At 41.0% G+C, this 16477-nt stretch overlaps 1 protein-coding gene across 5 annotated transcripts in view; it reads right to left on the bottom strand.

The window, feature by feature from the left end:
* FAF1 (Fas associated factor 1) overlaps nt 1–14874 on the bottom strand; it is a 460703-nt gene extending 445829 nt beyond the window's left edge. For 2 of the 5 annotated variants that reach the window (XM_025420122.3, XM_049094402.1), the window contains exon 1: nt 12028–12518. In XM_025420122.3, coding sequence (XP_025275907.1) covers nt 12028–12072 — 45 coding nt within the window. In that variant the 5' untranslated portion in view covers nt 12073–12518. Of the gene's footprint in view, nt 1–12027; nt 12519–14829 lie in introns of those variants that run through there. The other 3 variants (XM_025420121.3, XM_049094401.1, XM_049094404.1) reach the window with 3 other exon arrangements.
* Between the last annotated feature and the right edge of the window lie 1603 nt (nt 14875–16477).

Raw genomic sequence — 16477 nt, 5'->3', positions numbered from 1 at the left:
CTTCTCTAGCTTGCTTTATTGTAAAAAAAACAAACAAAAACAAAATATAACATATAAAATATGTGTTACTTGACTATGTTACCAGTAAGGCTTCCAGTCAACAACAGGCCATTACTGATTAAATGTGAGGGAAGTCCAAATCATGTGTAGACTTTCAAACGTACAGATTGGTGCCCCAAATCCTTGTATTATTCAAGGGTCAACTGTACATGTAAACCTACAATTCTACTCTTTGTAGCTGTTATTTTTACCATAACAGCTAATATTCATAATATTCCTCCAAAAATATATTCAATGAGCACCTTTAAAAAAAAAGAGATTTTATTTATTCATGAGAGATTCAGAGAAAGGCAGACACAAAGCAGGCTCCTCACAGGGCGCCCAATGAGGGACTCAATCCTGGGACTCTTCACACCCTGAGCCAAAGGCAGACGCTCAACCATTGAGCTACCCAGGTGTCCCCACTGAGCACCTCTTATAGATATTGCAGGAAAGGATGGTTAAGACCCAGGCAGTTGTTCACTCAAGGAGCTGACATTAGGGGAAAGAAACATGTAAAGTGATTACTAACAAACTGGCATATGACTCAAAAGAAGAGGAGTGCCTGGATGGTGTAGTCGGTTGAGCATCTGATTCTTGGTTTTGGCTCAGGTCGTGATCTTAGGGTCCTGGGATGGAGCCCTGCACCAGGCTCTGTGCTCACCATGGAGTCCACTTGAGATTCTCTTTCCCTCTCCCTCTGCCCCTCCCACTCATGGGTGCTCTCTCTCTAGAAATAAATTAATAAATACTTTTTAAAATGTAAAAAAGACTCAAAGAAGAGAAACATACACAAGAAACATAAGACAAAATGATTAACCCTAAAAACTGGGCACATGGCACTGATCTTATAAGCAAAAGGCAACTAATAGGTTTTAAAAGATAAATGGAAGTTTTCTAAAGGGCACAAAAAATAAGGGTATAAAGACACAGAGCCTGGGATCACCTGGCTGGCTCAGGTGGGATAGCATGCAACTCTTGATCTCGGGGTTATGAGTTTGAGCCCCACATTGGGCATAGGGCATATAATAAAATAATGGGCAGCCCCGGTGGCTTAGAGATTTAGTGCCACCTTCAGCCCAGGGCGTGATCCTGGAGACCTGGGATCGAGTCCCATGTCGGGCTCTCTGCATGGAGCCTTCTTCTCCCTCTGCCTGTCTCTCTCCTCTCTCTCTCTCTGTGTATCTCTAATAAATAAATTTTTTTAAAGTCTAAAAAAAGAAAAGAAAAGAAAAGAAAAGAAAAGAAAAGAAAAGAAAAGAAAAGAAAAGAAAAGAAAATAAGCAACGTTCCTAAGTTATAAAAATGAAACAGATCACAAAATTTTTTAAAAATCATAGAAATGGATTTAACTTCTAAAGTCATCTAGATCAGTTGTTCCCATGTGTAGATCTTGGATCAGCAGCAACATAATCCTGGAGTCCCAGAGCAATGCAAAGTTTCAGACCCCACCTATAGAATCCATTCAATCAGAAACTTGGGGTGAAAAAAAAAAAGAAACTTGGGGTGGGGTCCAGCAATCTATGGTTTAACAAGCCTTCCAGGTTATTAACAGATTAAAGTTTGAGGGTCAGCTTACGTGGTTAAGTGTCTGCCTTCGGCTCAGGTCATGATCCCGGGGTCCTGGGATCAAGCCCTGCATCGGGCTCCCTGCTCAGTGGGGAACCCGACTCCCCCTTTCCCACTCTCGCTGCTTATGCTCTCTCTCTCTCTCTCTGTCTAATAAATAAAATCTTTCAAAAACAAACAAATTAAAGCTTGAGAACCAGTAACTCAGATCAGGGTTTTTCAGCACTATTGGACATTTTACGATGGATAATTCTTCATTGTGAAGGGATGTCTTGTGCAGAATGTTTAGCAGCATTCCTGGTATCTACCCACTAAATGCCAGCAGCACTCTCCCAGTTGTGACAGCCAAAAATGTCTCTAGACATTGCCTAATGTCCCCTGGGGAACAGATACTACCTACAGTTGAACACCACTAATCTAGACCAAGAATCAGCAAGCTTTCCTGTAAGGGGCAGGGTAAATATTTTAGGCTTTGCAGGCCATGCAATCAACTAACTACTCAACTTTGCTATTGAAGGCAAAAGTGGCCAGAGACAACATGTAAATAAGTATGCATGACTGTCTTCTAATAAGACTTCACAGGATCCCTGGGTGGCGCAGCGGTTTGGCGCCTGCCTTTGGCCCAGGGCGCAATCCTGGAAACCCGGGATCAAATCCCACGTCGGGCTCCCAGTGCATGGAGCCTGCTTCTCCCTCTGCCTATGTCTCTGCCTCTCTCTCTCTCTGTGTGACTATCATAAATAAATAAAAATTAAAAAAAAAAAAGACTTCACTGACAAAACCAGGTGGTAATTTGGCCCTCAGGATATAGTTTGCTAATTCCTGATCCAGACGTATTACCTAAATTATAACTGAATGTCCTCAACCCCCTACTGCTGCCATGTGATTGTCCAGATTCTATATGAATACCTGATCTAGTCCAGCCCTGCTTTCAGGTATATATGACTCTAGACAAATCTCCATTTCAGACTAAATAAATCAAACCCAGAAAGGATAAAAGACTTGCTCGGAGAACCAGAACCAAACCAAAACAAAAAAAAAGCAAAAAACTAGAGTTCTAGTCTGCCTAAGGGAAATATTTTAACAACTGCCTCCTATGGAGGTGTACAACCATGTAACATTACTTGTGAAGCACTCAAATGCTCTAGCACTTTGTAATTACTGAAACCTGGAAAGAAAAGTATTTGTTTGGGGGGGGGGGTTCTGAAATAACTTTATGGTAAAGGCCCAGACAGGAAGTATTTTAGGCCTGTGCAACATAAAGTCTCTGTCTCAACTACTCATCTCTGTCAGTGTAGCAAAAAAGCAGCCACAGACAATAGATAAATTAAAATGAATAGCTATCACTATATTCCCATAAACCCTCATGTATAAAAACAGGTAGCCAGCTTACAGACTATAGTTTCCTGACCCCTTATCTACAGAGTCTATAAACCTAGTCTGGCAAACAACAGGCATCAACCCAACCACGCTCTTCATTCCCTGGCTTCTGACCATCTGTAAACTTAGAAGCACAGCACTAGACTGGAATGAATGCTAGTCTAGAAACAAAGTGCCAGGCCCACTCTCCCTTCTGGCATGTCTGCTATATGCCAGGTACTGTTAATTCATTTTGTATATAAATTTTATCATTTGGGGAAATTTCTGAATGGTGAGTCTTGTTTTCCTCTAGAAATACAAGCCATCTGACACATTAAGCTAGAAAATAAACACTAATATATGTACCTAGATATAATCTTTGTTTCAAACCAACCTAGGAACTTGGACAAGTCACTTCCTTTTTCTGGTCTCAACTTCCACAAAAGGAAAACTGAGAAGCTGGAAACAGATGATCTCTGAAGTCCCCTGCAGAACAAGTATACATTAAAATTATCAAAAATGAGAATAACTAGGGCTCAGTTGGTTAAGCGTCTGGTCATGATCCCAGGGACCTGCCTCTCTCTGCCACTTCCTCTGTCACTCCCCCTACTTGTGCTCTCTCACTCTGACATACATACATACATACATAAATATTTTAATAAAATGAAAATAACTAAAGTTTATTGAACTGTATCTCAGACAACTGTTCTATGTTTTTTTAAGATTTTATTTGTTCATGAGAGAGACAGAGAGAGAGACAGAGAGAGAGAGGCAGAGACACGGGCAGAGGGAGAAGCAGGCCCCATGCAAGGAGCCCGACGTGGGACTTTATCCCGGGTCTCCAGGATCACACCCTGGGCCGAAGGCAGCACTAAACCACTGAGCCACCCAGGCTGCCCTCAGACAACTGTTCTAATCACTTTATACGCACTAACTCATTTTTCATATCAGGAAACTGAGGCAGAGGTATGAAATGAGTAGTCAAAGATCACAAGATGTGTGAGTGGCAATGCTGTGGTTTAAATCCAAGCAATCTGACCTAAAAGTCCACGCTCTCAATCACTCCATACTAAACTTTATTCTACATACTAAAACCTTATTTTCCCAATGACTAACAATCCAAACAGGTACACAAAATGCCTCATCCCTCTAATGAAAGTGGAGAAAGGAAAGAAAGGACAAAGACAAGACTATTTTCTGCCACAGTACTCAATCTCTGACTTAAGGTAACCTCCCAGGAAATAAATACGATGTTCCATGGATATTTAGTTTGGTCCCTAAGCCACGACACACCAAAAAGGATACCTAGCCATGTGGATCAATATCATTTCTACTTGTACAGTCTGGCATCTTTTGTAGAAGATACCTCTTCATGTCAAACTAAAAAAGAAAAAGATTCACAACTTCAATTAGAAGGAAGAAATGTGGGTAGCCCAGGTGGCTCAATGGTTTGGCACCACCTTTGGCCCAGGGCGTGATCCTGGAGACCAGGGATTGAGTCCCACGTCAGGCTCCCTGCGTGGAACCTGCTTCTCCCTCTGCCTCTGTGTCTCTTAAGAGTAAATAAATAAAATCTTAAAAAAAAAAAAAAAAAAAAAAAGAAGGAAGAAATGTTATGAAGGAGCAGAAACTACTTTCAGGTGACTTACTGGTAGTGTCATGGAAGAGTCCATGCTTCCAAGAGAAGGTGATAGGCAAAAGAAAACTTAAAAGTCCCATACTGATAATCCAATATATGAAAATGCATAAAGCAATTTAGGCAGTAAAGGTATTATTAGCTTGAAAGACCAGAAGAAGAAAACAAAGGCACAACTGTGTCATCCAGGAAACATAACTGAAAGTAACATCAAAATCAAAGCCAAATTAGAGAAGGAGACTCACTCTGTGACCACAAGAACTAGGTTGAGAAAAAATATTATTTTAGGAAGGGAGATAAGGTTTTGTTGCTTAAAATGTGTGTGTGTGTGTGTGTGTGTGTATACATATATATATATATATTACTACCAGTGAAAATTGTACCTTTTTTCCCTTGATTTGAGTAAAGCTATTATATTTCTATATTATACAATAACTGCAATAACAGAGAAATGTAAATAGAAAAAGATATGACACCAACATGTGAGCTAACCTAAACAGCTATAGCACCCTTTTTTGTTCCCAAAGAAAAAATGTATTATAAAAATGTATCGGGGCAGCCCAGGTGGCTCAGCAGTTTAGCACCACCTTCAGCCGAGGGCGTGATCCCGGAGACCTGGGATCAAGTCCCACGTCAGGCTCCCTGCATGGAGCCTGCTTCTCCCTCTGCCTGTGTCTCTGCCTCTCTCTCTCTCTCTCTCTCTCTGTCTCATGAATGAATGAATAAAATCTTTAAAATTTAAAAAAAAGTATCTTAAAGGAAAAAGAAATTAGCATTCATTGATTACAAGGTTAAGGGGGAAAAAAAGGTTAAGGGGAATATTCACTTTCTGTTCATATGTATCCAAAATTGGGATCCCTGGGTGGCACAGCGGTTTGGTGCCTGCCTTTGGCCCAGGGCGTGATCCTGGAGACCTGGGATCAAATCCCACGTCGGGTTCCCGGTGCATGGAGCCTGCTTCTCCCTCTGCCTGTGTCTCTGCCTCTCTCTCTCTGTGTGTGACTATCATAAATAAAAAAATTAAAAAAAATTAAAAAATAAAAACAAAACAAAATAACTACTATAACTGAAATCATTTGATAGCAGCTACAACTCCATTTGGATAGCTATTTTCACATCTTAAGCAAACCAAATATACCTTAAAAGTTTGTTTCATCAAATGACTTTTGCTCTACACCTCAACCTTAAAAAAAAAAAAAAAAAGGCAAAAAATTCTACAATTACAAAAAGGACAAGATTTAGAACGCTCACCTGAATGCATCTCTTTGTTATAAAAAAGACATTAAGGACGAAAAAAAACAAAAGAAAGAAAGAAAGAAACTGTCCTGATTCATCAATGCCTGCCTGTTTTTTAAACTCAGGAAATTCCTTTACACCCCCTCCTGGCTCTGACCAGCCAGAACTGTAGGTGTACTACTCTATTCATTCCTTTACCAGTAACATACGATGCTAACACTATTTACATTTAAAACTGATTTTTTTTTAAGATTTTATTTATCTACTCATGAGAGACACAGAGAGAGAGAGAGAGGCAGAGGGAGAAGTGGGCTCCATGTAGAGAGTCCAATGTGGGGCTTGATCCCAGCACTCCAGCATCACGTCCTGAGCCGAAGGCAGGCACTAAACTGCTAAGCCACCCAGGCGTCCCTAAAACTGATTTTTGTTAGACTATTCCAAATTATAAACTCACGTGCCCAGAGGTGAATTTACAAATAATTCATTAAACATGATGCTGTCAAGGGCACCTGGGTGGCTCAGCGGTTGAGCGTCTGCCTTCAGTTCAGGGCATGATCCTGTGGTGGCGGGATGGAGTCCTCCATCCGGCTTCCTGCCTGCTTCTCCCTCTGCTTCTGTCTCTACCTCTCTCTCTCTCTCTCTCTCTCTCTGTGTCTCTCATTAATAAAGAAGTAAATAAATAAACCGTTAATTTTTTTTTTTTAAATAAACATGATGCTGTCATTCTCTTCATTCAAACTTTTGGTGGTGAGCCACTATGGGTAACAGTATGGCTGGAATTTCCACAAAGAATACCATATGATTGGGACGCCTGGGTGGCTCAGCAGTTGGATGTCTACCTTTGACTCAGGGCATGATCCCAGGGTCCGGGATCGAGTCCCACATCGGGTTCCCTGTGAGGAGCCTGTTTCTCCCTCTGCCTATGTCTCTGCCTCCCTCTGTGTGTCTCTCATGAATAAATAAAATCTTAAAAAGAAAAAAAAAAAAAAAACCCTATATGACCCAGTAAATCAAATTCTGGATATATACCTAGAAGAATTAAAAGCAGGGATTCAAATAATTGTACATCTATGTTCATAACAGCATTAATGACTCATAATATTCAAAACACGGAAAAAATTGTCCATTGACAGATGAATGGGTACACAAAATGTGGTTCAGCAGTCCCCCATTATCTGGAAGTTATGTCCCAAGACCACCAACAGACGCATGAAACCAAGGACAGTACCAAACCCTATGTACACTACGCTTTTTCCTATGCATATGTATCTATAATAAAGTTTAATTTATAAATCCATTACTGTGAGATTAACAGTAACTATGATAAAATAGAGTAATTTTAACAATACTATATACTGCAATAAGAGTTATATAAACGTGGTCTCTCAAAACTTTTATTGTACTCACCCTTCTTTGGTGATGTGAGATGATAAAATGCCTACATGTTGAGATAAAGTGAGATGAATGACCCAGGCATTGTGATGAAGTATTAGGCTACTACTGACCTTCTGATTATACATCAGGAAGACAGATCATCTACCTCTGGACCAGAGTTGACCAAGGGTAACCAAAACCATGGAAAGCAAAATCATACATATTGGGGGCTACTGTATACATATACTGTATATCAGCCTTTTAAAATGAAACGGAATTCTAACACATACTACAACATGGATAAATGTTGGGAGACATCATGCTAAATAAAACAAACCAGTCACAAAAGGATAAATACTGCCCGATTACCCTTAAATGAGGTACCTAGAATATTCACATTCATAGAAAACAGGATGGTGGTTGCCAGGTGTTGGAGAGCAGGGGAAAATGGGAAGTTATTGTTTAATGGTTAAAGTTTCAGTTTTGCAAGATAAAAAGTGTTCTGGAGATAGAGAGTGGTGATGATTGCACAACAATGTGGATATACTTGATGCCACTGAACTGGACACTTAAAAATGGCAAAAAAAAAAAAAAGTTAAGATGGCAAATTTTATGCTATGAGTATCTCACCACAATTTTTTAAAAAATTTAATTGGGGGTGCGGGTGGCTCGGTCAGTTTAAGTATCTGCCTTCAGCTCAAGTTGTGATCCTGGGATCCTGGGATCCAGCCCCACCTCAGGCTCCCTGCTCAGCAGGGGTGTCTGCTTCTCCCTCTCCATCTGCCTGCTTGTGTGCTCGCTCTCTCTCTCAACTCATTCTCCCTCAAATAAATAAAATCTTTTTAAAAATTTTTAATTAAAAGCTGTTCTTATTTGAGGAAGAAATCTTTAAGAGGACAATTTGGTTTTTTTTTGTCTGTTTAAAGATTTTATATATTTATTCATGAGAGACACAGAGAGAGAAGAAGAGACACAGACAGAGGGAGAAGCAAGCTCCCCGTGTGGAGCCTGATGCAGGACTCGATCCTAGGACCCCAGGATCATGACCTGAGCCAAAGACACAATGCTCAACCACTGAGCCACCAGGTGCCCTAAGAGGACAATCTATAATACATTTGCTTTGTAATGAGTTCACTGATGTATAAAATCCCAAACCTGTCTTATTAAGTCATGGATGGAGGTATAACTTTCCATCCATTACTTATTCAGTTATAAGAAACCAGGTAATTTTTTTTTAAGATTTTATTTATTTACTCATGAAAGACATAGAGAGAGAGCAGAGGCATAGGCAGAGGGAGAAGCAGGCTCCATGCCGGGAGCCCAACTTGGGACTCAATATCAGACCTCCAGGATCACGCCCGGGGCTGAAGGTAGCACTAAACCACTGAGCCACAGGGGCTGTCCTTTAAATTACAATTGTTAACTACTCCTTCACTGATCAGTTTCAACAGAAGTCCTTTCTTCATTGAGTTGAAATACAAAAATCTTTCTCAAAAGTTTTTCTGGGGCTCCTGGATCACTCAGTTGGTTGAGTATGGGGCTCTTGATTCCTGCTCAGGTCATGGTAACAGGGTGGTGAGATCAAACCCCAGCTCCAGCTCAGCTCCGTGTTCAGTGAGGAATCTGCTTCTCTCTCTCTCCCCCTGCCTCTCCCCTCTCCACATGCATTCGCACTCACACTCTCTCTCTTAAATAAATCTTAAAAAAAAAAAAAAAGTTTGTCCGTATTTAGGGACTGTATTTATAAGAACCTATTATCTAGCAATAATCAAAATCTGAAACTTATTTTTAAAATCTGATATTTAAAAATAATGTCCCTTTCTCAATAAAGGAACGAAAGGGGGACAAGCCAACAAGCAGACACTGAACTATAGAGAATGGACTGATGACTGTCAGGGGGAGGTAGGTGAGAGGATGGGTTAAATGGGTGATGCGGATTTAGGAGTACACTTGTGATGAGCACCAGGTATTGCATGAAGTGTTGAATCACTACATTATATACCTGAAACTAATATGATACTGTATGTTAACTAATTGGAATTTAAATAACTTTTTAAAAAATCATATCCCTTTCGACAAAGGCGGCACTGAATTCTCGAAATTATTATTAATTTCACAGTCATGTGTTCACTTTTGGAGAGAAACTGATTTGCACAGTTACAGATGAAAGCAAGTATCATCCAAGTATCCACATTATAAAACTTGAACTGTAGGGATCCCTGGGTGGCTCAGCAGTTTAGCACCTACTTTTGGCCCAGGACCCAATCCTGGAGTCCCGGGATCGAGTCCCATGTCGGGCTCCAGGCATGGAGCCTGCTTCTCCCTCCTCCTGTGTCTCTGCCTCTCTCTCTCTCTCTCTTTCTCTCTCTCTCTATCATAAATAAATAAATAAATAAATAAATAAATAAATAAATCTTAAAAAAACTTGAACTGCAATCTTTAAAATTATCTAGTTTCTGATAACTGGATAAATACTAATTCTTAAAAAATTAATCCTACAAAAAGTTTACATAATCTTAAAAGTAGGAAGAATAATTGATTCTAAAAGTAAGTCCACTAAGCAAACTGATCTGGAATCATCATTTGAGAGGAACACAAGGTTCCTAAAAACACAAAAGGCTAATGCACTTAATATGTGCATAGTTTAGGGACGCCTGGGTGGCTCAGCGGCTGAGCGTCTACCTTTGGCCCAGGGTGTGATCCTGGAGTCACGGGATCAAGTCCCACATCAGGCTCTCTACATGGAGCCTGCTTCTCCCTCTGCCTATGTCTCTGACTCTCTGATTCTCTCATGAATAAATAAATAAAATATTTTATATATATACATATATATATGTGCATAGTTTGTAAATAACTTTCTATTAGTGTTCTTACCTATTTGACAATATGAAATAAACTTTCACCATTTGGCAAACATTGAGAATGCCATAGCTTTTCCTTGTTTTGTAAACAACTGTTCACATCAGTGCCATTGGTGTGAACAGAAAAACAGAATGTATTAATGTGATCAAAATAATATCCCAAATGCTTGTCAGAAAATCTTACTTTGTCTCTGAGTACAAGAATCCTAAATTTCCTGTCCTTGGCTAATATAGAAGTTCACAGTAAGCATATTATCACAAATAATAAGAAAACAAGTAGCTACAACTTGTTACAGGACATTAAAAAAACTGGTGAAATCAAAATAAAGTTATAATTACCTTAAAACTTTTAGTGAGATAAACTACACTTATTGTTGTCTAAAGCCCTTTCTATAAAGCAATTTTGTAACAGGATAAAATACTCCTAGAGGGATCCCTGGGTGGCGCAGCAGTTTGGCGCCTGCCTTTGGCCCAGGGAGTGATCCTGGAGACCCAGGATCGAATCCCACATCGGGCTCCCGGTGCATGGAGCCTGCTTCTCCCTCTGCCTATGTCTCTGCCTCTCTCTCTCTCTGTATGACTATCATAAATAAAAAAATAAAAAATAAATAAAAAATAAAATACTCCTAGAAAGAGTGCTTTTTTCATACGACCACATTCCATATTAGCTAAAAGACTGGAGACTGAAAAAAAGGAAAAAGGGAATAAAAGACTTAAGCAAAATAAAATCTCAGAGCAATCTTAGAAAACGCCAAAATCTTGTGGTCAACTTTTATCTTCAGAACACCTCTGTCTGAGTTTGGAAGTTATGGTATAATCAAACGCAGATATAACCATATTCCCAACACATCAGATATCACTCCTGAGTAAAATAAAGAGCAAACTCCAAAAATGACCACCATAATAGTAAGTCACAAAATAAGGAAAATAAGAGAAAGAAGAAGAGCAGACCAACAAAATCTCAATAAGAAAAACTATCCCGTACTATGCTAGTGTTAGACCATGTGCAGTGATGACCGTGTTAGAGAAAAGTCTGCCTATACATAACAGTAGCTTCTAAGTTAACGCCAAAATGAATGGTTAAAAATATCTCACTACATTTTCCTCATCAAACATCAGAAGGCAAAGATGGAGTTCATGGGATATTAGTTCTAACTTCAAGTCTTTCATGACGGGGTCCACCTCCATCTTCAACGAGCCTTCTTAAGATGCTCATATATTAGTGTAACTACATTTGGGCTAAATAAAAGAATAACCTTGGCTTATCCTTTAAATTATTCCTGCGGTTGGGACACCAACCAAGCAATTCACATCTGTAGGGAAAGGGAATCCGCAAATATGTAATTTATTAAGCTATGAATTCACCGCAAGGATACTTTGGTACATACAGCGTATTGGCCTCCTCTTTACCTTCATATCCTCCAAAGATTCCAATAGGCAAAGTCTATAATGTTTACTCCTCCTTGAAAAAGCCCCTACCTCCACCACCGCCTCCCCCTGGTTCCTTTTTACTCACCTCTTAATACAATACGCCACACCCACAACACACTCTCCGCACAGCGCTCTCCTCAGGGAGCAACCCAAAACTCCGACCCCCAGAACCCCACACTTACAAGCCTCACACTTAACACCCCCAAATTCCACCTCTTCTTCACATAATACAGGGAACACTACACAGCCCACACACATACAGCAAACCGAGTATCCTAACGCCCCCTCGTCCTGCAAATCCGTTCATGACACACTGTACACACACCCCACCCAGCAGATGAGCCGCACGCTCCCGATGGCTACACACACACACACACACACACACACACGCCACGTACCGAATAAAAACGCCCAAACCACACACCACCGCCACGCTCTGACAACCCCTGAGGAGAGACTACCCTTCTGGCACCGGGAGCCCACGAGGCTGGAGGTGGGAGAGGAACAGGCCGTGTACTTCACCTGAAAATCCGCCAGGATCATCTCCCGGTCCATGTTGGACGCCATGGCGGCCGCCGAGTTCCGCGGCTCCGGGAGCGAAGCGCGCACCTGGGAGGGAAACGGCGCCTCCTGCGGCCGTCGCCGCCGCCGCCGCCGCCGCCGGGCGCCGAGGGGCTGGCGGGCGAGCCGGCGGGAGGGCCGGCGGGCCGGCGGGCGGGGCAGCGCGGGAGGCTAGGCGCTCATGCACTCGGTAACCTTCAGGCGCCCGGGCCGCCCGCCTGCGCCCCGCGGAACCCGCGCCGCAGCCGCCCTGTCAGGGAGCTTGGTCGGGATGGGGGTCCGGTCTTCCCGTCGCCGGCCAGGATGAGGGCAGGTTACGACAGCGCGCACCCGGCTCCCCTCAGCTGCGGCGAGACTGGCGGGGGCGGGGAAACCAGGCGAACGAGCAGGCGGGCGAACCCCTCGGCCGCCTCCGCCTCCTCCGCTTCCTCCCTGGCCGCCTCCTCCGCCCCTGGTTGGCCGGCGCCGAGGCTGTCGCACATTTTGCCTGTCATCGAGGTCGCAAAGCGCCGCTTTGCGGCTGCCACGTGACTGCCTTCCTGTCAAGCGCCGGGCGCGCGACTGCCAGGCGGGATCCGCGCGCCGCTGGCTGGGACGCCGACCAACAACTGCGGGAGCTTCAAGTCCCGCAACAGGTTATTCCGGTTTGGAATTAAGCAAAAGCCGCCTCGCGGCCGGGGTGGGGATCGGCCTCTGAGCCTTCCGCGGTTACGTACACATCGAGCCCCACTAACGACCCGTTTTACAGACAGCGTTTCATAAATGAACATTTTCTCCAAAATACAACTTCGTAGACAGACTCAACCCCACGACCCAAACCTGCTTACACACTGTCACGCCCCTGCCCAAGCCCCCTGACGCGCGCGCCCCCAGACTCGGTAACTCAGAGGTAACCAGCCTCCCAAGATTGGACGTGGGGGGGCGTGGAAGCTGCGAAAAGTGAGACTGTCGACCCCAAGAAGATGAGCACTTTTTTTTGTTAGTTATAAGAAATAAAGACTTTTCTATTCCTGCAGCATAACAATCATTTTTTAGACCTAAGGCAGCATCTTGCAAATGGGGAAAACTTGAATCCAGCTTTGAATATAACCAATTGAAAATACTTCCGTAAGCGAAGAAATTATATTAAGATGCCAATTACTAAAAGTTTCAATTTATGGTCAGAGGTTGACAGGCTTTGAGACAAGAATAGTCAAAGACAAAAAATAAAAATAAAAAAAATAGACTGTGTAATGCAGCATGACAGTTTGTAACAGTCATCCTCACTGGAGGAAAAGTGGCAGTGGATATATTTAACTTTGGGGAAGACACCACCTCTGGACTGTAACAGAGTTTTGATGTGCTCTGGGAGGTGCATTAACCCCTGGAAGTGTGAAGTAAGATTGGTGATTTTGTGCTGTAAAGTAGATGCTAGTAAATCGCCATATACAATAAGGCCTAGATCATTGTGTCCCCTGAAGACAAGAGCGCTATGATGTTCTAAAGATCCAGGTTCATCCTGTGTGTTCTTAAATGAAAATAGACTGGCCTACAACTCTCACTCAATAATCTGTATTTAGACCAGAATTAGCTAGATAAGGAATAGAACCATCTATAATCACATGAATCGAAATGTCTATTTTAATTGCCATCTCATGGGAAGTGATTCCAAAATAGAGCACAAATGTGAATCACGAGGTAAAACACGTTTTACCAGCAATTTAAGGTGTGGTGATTCAGTTTCCCCGTTGGTATATGTCATTCTCAGCACAAGTTGGGTCAATGATAGTCTCTAGTTACATGGCCAGGATTAATGCAGTCCTGAAAAGTTGAGGGTCTTCTCTGTGATTATGTGTGTGTGCCACAGAACCAGTTCAAATGGAGTACTGGTCCCTTGCTCCCTCCCTCCTCACCATCTGGAAATGAAGACAATGTGATAATGTAGAAAGATGGAAAGAATACACATTCAGGTACACAGGTCCCAGTTCTGCTTTTCCAACTAATTAGCTGGGGGAACTTGCATGGGTCAGGTAGTATCTCTGATTTCATCTTCTGACATTGCTGTTCCAGGTGATGAGAAAATAATTATGAAAATGCTTGGAAAATAAAATATTTTTACAAAATGAGCATAGAAATTTCATAGCATTGCAAGGCTTCAGTTCTAATTCTGTCCGTGAGTCTCATTTTCTTTATCTTCAAGATGGGGCTTATAAAACTCATCTCATAGAGTAATGTGAACATCATGATTAAAATACTTGTGAAAACTCTTCAGAAATCTTAAAGCTCTCCAAAAATATTAGTTGCTACTACTCTGTGTACCAATTCCTAAAGGCTTTTCTCAAGGCCACTGCTTTCATAAAACAAACAAAGGATTCTTCTCCCTTCTAATCACTGCTTTTACTGTCTTTACAACACAGTTTAATGTTCCGGGGAATTCTGTAAGGTTTTTTTCCCTAATAGTTTCATCTAGTCATGTTTTAATCTCTTCCCAAGGGCTAAAAACTCCTTGAGATTATAAGCCATTTCATTCAGTGTGTTTTTATATTCACTATGGTTCATATATAGCAAAGTATTAGGTATATAATAACAACCAATACTTTTGAATTTATTAATTTTTGGATATCTAGTAGATACAGGTATTTTACTCATCTTATTTCATTCTTACAACTATTGTAGAGAATAAAAAACTGCTCTGAGAAGTTAAGAATTTGCCCAAAGTCATGCTACAAAGTGGACAGGCCTAGTATTTAAGGCTAGGTCAAAACTAGGGCTCTTTCCACTTACCCTGTTGCATTTCTGCAATTCACCCTCCATGTTGCAAAGTTTGTACATTTACTGAAGAGACTGATTCTTCTCCATGACCTAACTATCCATGGTTGGGTACCCAACATCCAGAGTGATTGTCCACTGTGGAGAACAAAATGAAAGAAAAATAAATATTGAATTAAAAAAGTTCAGTTTTCATTTCCCCAGAATGAAAGGTCAGAAGAGTCTTACAAACAACTTCAGTGTTACAAACTGAGAGAATAAAAATGTATAGATTCTCTGTACATAGGCATGAGCAAAGGAAAATAATTTAAATAAATTCTCATAGTTAACATACTGCATTAACTCACAGAGCAGCCTAATTCAAAGATAGGTTTTTTTCCTAGAATCTCCATGTTCTTTGACCTTACCATTACTGTTTGGAAAAGAACTTTTTCATCTTTCTTTCAAATATATGTGATAAAGTTATTTTGCTGAATTTTCATTTGACTAATTTTAGATTTATATTTATTTACCTTTTATCCAGTTTCCTCTAATGTTACCATCTTACATAACAATGGTACAGCTATCAAAACTAAAATTAACATTGGTTTTATACTATTAATCAAATTCTAGAGACTCTATTTGCATTTTTAAATTTTATTAATTTTAGAGAGAGGGGGGAGGGGGGAACCAGGCAAAGGGAGAAGAGAACCTCTCCGCGGCAGACTCCACATTGAGCATGGAGACCAACAACGGCACGATTCCAGAACCCTGAGGTCATGACCTGAGCCAAACCCAAGAGTCAGATGTTTAACGGACTGCACCATCCAGGCACCCTGACTCTACTTACATTTTTACATCAATGTCTTTTTTCTGTTTCAGGGTCCAATCCAGAATACCTCATTATATATAGTCATCATGTTTGCTTAGCCTCTTCTAATCTGTGACAGTTCCTTGACCTTCACTTTTGAAGAGTAGTGGTCAGGAACTTTATAGAACATCCCTCAATTTGGGTTGGTCTAAAATTTTGTCAGAATTATCCTGTTTATGGATTTGGGAGGAATCATACCACAGAAGTGATGTGCCCTCATCACATATTACCAGGGCACATGATATCAACATAACTTATGGTAGTATCAACCTTAATCCTTTGGTTAAGTTAATCAAGCTTTTTATTTATTTTTTATTTTTAAAAACTTTTTAACAATATTACTCACTTCTAATATAATTCATGAGAAGAGTAATGCTACTACACTTGAATAATCAAAAATATATTTCATGTAATGATTTAATTTCTTTAGGACTCTAGTGTCTGATCATGGACTCTTAACTAATGGGAAAGGCATAAGATTTGGGGCCCCAAGATCTGAGTCCAAATCCTAAATCCAATACTTATTGGCTTTAAGTCACAATCTCTACAAGCCTCAATTACTTCACCTAAAAAATGGGGATAATTACCACATTTAGCTCAGAGTTGTTGTGAGATTAAATAATGTGTGCTTCATGTGTTAAAACCATGAAACAATATACAAGTATCAATTGTTTCTATTATGTTTAAGCTTTTGAGTTGCTTACTGAGCATTTATTTACTTACTTTACAAAATGACTTACATAAAAAAGCCTACTGAAACTCAGAAATAAAATGCCAAAGTCACAATTATGAAATGATAGAAAGGTCCTTGAG

This window comes from Canis lupus, chromosome 15 (genome assembly GCF_003254725.2).
Source record: "Canis lupus dingo isolate Sandy chromosome 15, ASM325472v2, whole genome shotgun sequence".
Lineage (NCBI taxonomy): Eukaryota > Metazoa > Chordata > Mammalia > Carnivora > Canidae > Canis > Canis lupus.
Note: the sequence above shows the minus strand (reverse complement) of the source record. Positions and strands in the feature narration are given on the sequence as shown.